Source organism: Scaptodrosophila lebanonensis, unplaced genomic scaffold (assembly GCF_003285725.1).
Source record: "Scaptodrosophila lebanonensis strain 11010-0011.00,11010-0021.00 unplaced genomic scaffold, SlebRS2 tig00000001-arrow-pilon, whole genome shotgun sequence".
NCBI lineage: Eukaryota > Metazoa > Arthropoda > Insecta > Diptera > Drosophilidae > Scaptodrosophila > Scaptodrosophila lebanonensis.
The window spans coordinates 5,467,398-5,472,640 of NW_022060529.1; the positions used below are offsets into that span (position 1 = coordinate 5,467,398).

General features: G+C 38.1%; 1 protein-coding gene across 1 annotated transcript; it reads right to left on the reverse strand.

The window, feature by feature from the left end:
* Positions 1-3,884: 3,884 nt before the first annotated feature.
* Positions 3,885-4,704, reverse strand: LOC115634299. Its single transcript, XM_030531952.1, has 2 exons — positions 4,324-4,704; positions 3,885-4,265 (listed from the first exon to the last, which is right to left on the reverse strand). The coding sequence occupies exons 1-2, from the start codon at positions 4,702-4,704 to the stop codon at positions 4,077-4,079; spliced, it is 570 nt and encodes a 189-aa protein (XP_030387812.1). The 3' UTR covers positions 3,885-4,076.
* Positions 4,705-5,243: the final 539 nt, after the last annotated feature.

Below are 5,243 nucleotides of genomic sequence, written 5' to 3' on the forward strand. Positions count from 1 at the left end.
ATTGTGTGTGTGCCATCACTATAAACATTAACAGCTTTTACTTAGTTCATGGCAAACGCGATAGCACTCACTTGGGTCGTTGCCATAAACGAGTGATGTCTGGGGCAAGTTGTTGGCATTTTTTCCATGCATATTTTTTACGTTCTTACCACAATTCCTCACAAGCTGCTGTTGTCATTTCAAATATGCGACAGACATACTCACCGGCTGCAGGGGGCTAAACTTTTATGCGAGCTTATAGTGAGAAGTGCGGGGAGATGGGAAAGCTCTGAAATATGTGATGTTATAAAAGGTGACAAAATGTTGACACTAGTTTCGCTTAATAAGTTTCCCGAGTGGTTTCCATCATATTTGTTTAAAGTTTGTCAATGCAACAGAAAAGTGTAGGCAGAGCATTCGCAGCTAAGCCTGGCATACATTTTAAAGCAGCCACATAAAAAGGACTAACAGCTCGACCTAAGATCTAAGAGATACTTAGACCACAGCCTTGTACTACGTAGGTTATGGGCTTGCCCGTTCCTTTTGGGATCGCTCTTCGCTGTGTATGCCAAGCACGATTAACTTAATTTAAAAGCAGGCCACACTCGGGTAAAATCAAATAGAATTAACCCGGGGCGGGCTGCCAGTTATGCATGAAGTCGGAAGAAAATGTTTTCATTATCCAAATAGTTCAGTAATTATGATCAGCATAACAGGAGACGTTAGTATAGACTTGTTTCTTCACTTGTTATGAAGACTGTACCATTTCCTAGGAGATGCAATATTTATTTATTTCAATGGGTTCTCCCTCCCTTCCACTCTATGTAAATCAATTGTGATCTCGAAATGAAATAACGCTGAATAGCTGACCTCCTATTAAAAAATAAACAGATCAGAATAAAAATATGATTTTATGTTTTACTTCATAGCTTTAATTGCATCTTGCTTATATTGCATCTTGCAGAAATCCAGAGTAGTTGCGACATCAATATATGGCCACCCTTTTGGATGTACATATGTAGTTGTAAATTGAATTTATTTATTTTCATTCGCATACGTACGTGTAGATGGAAAATAGGCTTAATAAAACTATTCTCAATAAAATGCTGTACTAAAGTCATACACCAGGCACCTAAGTTCCAATAAATTATCCGTTGCTGACTGACTTTTCATAGTAAGTACCATGTTAAGCAGAGAAGTGCAAGAATCTTTCACCATATTAGAGATTAAACCTTTCCTCTACCTTGGTGGGAATATCTTCAGCTATTCAACAAGTTTTGGAGGTTAAAATTTGTGTTCAGATATACTTCAAATATTTTGATACATACATGTACATACATGGGCTGAACATTTTAAACAATTTACACAATACTTGCAGCTTTGAATGGCAGCTGTCGCAGTCGGTGGCACTGTTGGCACCGTTGGCATTGTATACATAAAAAACACATCTATCACTGTCAGCCTAAATTGGGCGCAACATGCTTTGATTATTCATTCAAAATTGCAGCGCTGATCGGGGCTGTCGCTCCTTTGATAAATGAAATGCAATACATTTCATATCCAAGGTCGACCTCATTATCCAAGTATTAGTAAAATTATTACTGAATTACTTTTTTTCTTCTTTTTTTTTTTGATGCGTGTATTTCTGTAAAAGCGATATGTCCTTTAATGCTAATCAAGAATTTTTGTTAAGTTCTTCACAAATTGAATGAATTCAAATTTCCCTTTTGCCCTTCGGCTACAGGGTGACAAAATAAACAATTGTTGTTATTTTAATTAAATTAAATTTAATACCTAGCAGCTATTATTTCAAACTGCATTTCCATTTCGGAAGCGGGAACAATAAAGATGACTTTTCATTTCTTTGATATCATCATTAAAGACTTTAAATTCTGAAATTTTTACCAAATTCCATCTACAGGGTGCGCCATCTTTTATGTCGGTATGTAGATATTGAATAACTTTGTCATAAGTAAACCGATTGACTTGAGTAGACCAGTGTTCAAAACCTCAGTTCAAGAAATCGTACAGAACCAAATTAAATAAAAATATCTCATACTTGAAAATCGGTTGTTTATTTTCAAAGATATTCAATGTTTGCATACCGATATAAAAGATGGCGCACCCTGTACACATTGCTTAGCATGCAAGCATTTAATAAAAAGGTTGAAAAAAACCTATTCTTACCACAAATATGCGCGATAACTGACAGCTTTTGCGAATTTTGAGTGGCAAGCTCTTGTACGCAATTACGCACAATCGAAACGGTAGCCTGGGCTGGTCTTTGATGTGGGAAGCCGCTACGGTTGTAGCTGCCGTGACTTTGAACTCGAAGCTCGGCATAAATAAATAACAAAGTACGGGTGAGGGGAAACAGTTTTGCGAAACATTATGGTTAAAGGCTTTAAGGCTCATTTGGAGCACTTGTGCTGCAATTTCAGTAAAGCTAATGAAAAGAAAACAGGGCAGGTGTGTGCTGTACAAGTAGTTGTAAAATTAAAAAAGTACATTAAAAATTAATTTAAATGTTTAAATGAATGCACACGACGCCTTCAAGGTGGCACGATAATTGAGCGTGTCGCAGGATGTGGGCTGCTAGGCTGCTAGGTTGCTTGCCTACCTGCCAGTCAGGCTACCTGCCTTTCGGAGCCTTTCAATGCCTCTTTAAATGTGAGCAATTGTTGGGCAGTAACATTTTTATTGACTGACTGAAGCAAATTCTCTAGCTTGGAGGCCATGTGGTTTTAATTAACTTTTTCTGTTGCCATGGTTGGAACTTTGGTTTCGTCGCCTATAGCAAGCTATATTAATTAGCCTGGAATTTAAGGCACACAATAATTTCCATTCGCTTGATTGCCTTGAATGCTAAAGTTTGTACAAAGAAAATTTTGCTATTTAGCTTGGCAAATTGGGAATTGAGGAAAACTTCAAACGTGCATGAATTTGAAAATGAAAAGGATGAAATATTTATTTTTTCGCACGCACCACATGACGTATGATTGATGTGCGTAATTTTCACATTTGATTAAATATTTAAAAAATATCGTGCCAATACACCAGCAACTAGATGCTCAGACTTCGACTTAAAGTACTTAAATTAAAGAAATTGTAGAGAAGACGTTGAGAGGTCTTGCGCCCTCAATATCAAATGAATCAAGCCATGACCATGAGCACCGAAAACTTTCCACATTAAATGACCAGAAATAATGTGAAGCCAATGCGAATTCCAATGCTGTTTGAGCTCAGATGTTTTTGTTGTTGTGGTTCTCAAAGCAATTGATTTTTGTTGTCAGCTGCACGGTTAGCTGAGGGACACAAAGCCAGTCAGCCAGACATTGAACGGCTGCAAACTTGACAAGTCCTGCGGCTGCCGTTGTTACGAGTAGCTGCTGTTTGTTGTTATTGTTTGTTGGTTGCTGCTGCTGCGGCTTAAGTTTGTCGACAAATTGAAAACTTTGTTAGTAAACTTAGCTGCGCATGAGAAAAAGAACACACAAAAAAACCAAACGATATGCTCATCAATGCAGCCAATACGCCCACTATATCTCCCCCTTCCCCCGCCGTCCAAAAGCTGCTGATGGCGAAGCAAACAACACGCAAACAAACTGAGAGTTTGGTTGTTGTTATTTGTAAATTTGATGCTGCGGGTGCTGGTGCTGAAGACTGCCTCCTAGCTCTGACTAAATTTCGTATCCCTGCGGACTTGGAAGTAGGAGTACCAGCTGCTTGAAATGACTTAAGCACTCGTGTAAGACAGTTTTCAGATTCGACGAAAGTGATTTTCAGCGATTTTAAGTCGAAAATAAGACTAAGCACAAAGTATATTTTAAACCGAAAAGGTGTCTAAAGAATTTCGTAACAAGTTCACTGAATAGTTTAGTTCAATCAATAAATAAATAGAGACGTTTTTTGTCAAACATGTTGTTACCAAAGTAGTGAAAGAAGATTTTGATAAAGTCTTTGGTAAAGTACGTTAAATTTGTTTAAGTTTGCATAAGTGTTGTAATGTTGTAGTTGATAATGGCCAGAAAAAATATTTGATAATTATGGCCAAAAGGGAATGTTGTGCTTTAAAACTGGTGCTAAATAAAAACTTTTTAGTTGCTTGAAGAGGTATAGCATACTCCAAAAATCGACCTTGGCTTGCTATGTACATCGACGCGTTGGAGTTCTTCTTCCAACTGCACATCAGTGCTTGAGAATGGAGAAGAGCAGGTGATGTGAGCGAAGCGCGGCTGCATCACTTTTATGGCTGCCACACGTTCCCGCCACATATGCCAAAAGTGCTGCAAATAGGAAACTGCAAATAACTTAATGGCATTAGCTGTGATACTATTTGCCAACCTGTTTGTAGACATGCCCACCAAATTCAAAGATCATGGGCTTCTCCTGCATTTCCAAATTCTGCACATTGATTATCATGATGTAGCGCTGGCCTTTGCGAAAAAAATTAAAACGAATGAACTGTAGAGGCATCATGCTGACCAATTCGAAGCATTCGATCTCTGGATCAAGACCCAGGCTATGCCAACGGGGCTCGCAGCATTGCTCGCCGTGCTTGTAGAAATTGTCACAGCCAAACACGATCCTGGTGCAGGTCAGTGCTATGTGGTATTGGCGCACTCCGATGCCCTTGGCATCAACTAGCGTAAATGGATTCTCGACTAATACTGGCTCGTAGATCTCATCGAATTCACTGAGCAAAAGCTTCTGCACTCGAAACATGTGCTCGGGCAAAAGCTGCGATCTAGGATATAATAATCAAAGCTCATATGAATTTCGTCTTCATTCGGTTATATATTCATGCTTACGGACTTTCTGTTTTCAGCATTGACTTTAGTCACAATGCCTTCTGTTAGACCAATAATTACAAGTTACATAAACATTCATAACATTCGGATGATGCTGCTTCACTAAATAAAAATAGTCCATTATATAAACCGACTCCAATATATTTTAGAAATTATAGTGTAATTGAAATTCCTGAATACTGATAGTATGAGAGTGACCGAGAGATTGAAATATTATGTCTCGCATTTAGCTTCAAGATCAAAAGTTTGTTATTGTTAGCAAGTTGTGCATCCAGACAAAATAGTGTTTTGTTGGTCGACAAGGAATATAAATGCTAAGACGACTTTAGAGGGCAGGGGAGTCTACATCGCCAATAATAGGTAACTTTAGGTTAACTGTACATATAGAAATGTCAAAATCGAATCTTAATCAGTATGTTCAGCGCTTTATGAGATGTTTAAGGAGCCATGTAA

Bases quoted from the DNA above. Each gene is read 5' to 3' on its own strand.
- LOC115634299 (XM_030531952.1), bottom strand. From the start codon at position 4,704: ATGTTTCGAGTGCAGAAGCTTTTGCTCAGTGAATTCGATGAGATCTAC. The intron at 4,266-4,323 runs GTTGGCAAATAG...TCCTATTTGCAG, and splicing joins GTGGGCATGTCTACAAACAG to CACTTTTGGCATATGTGGCG.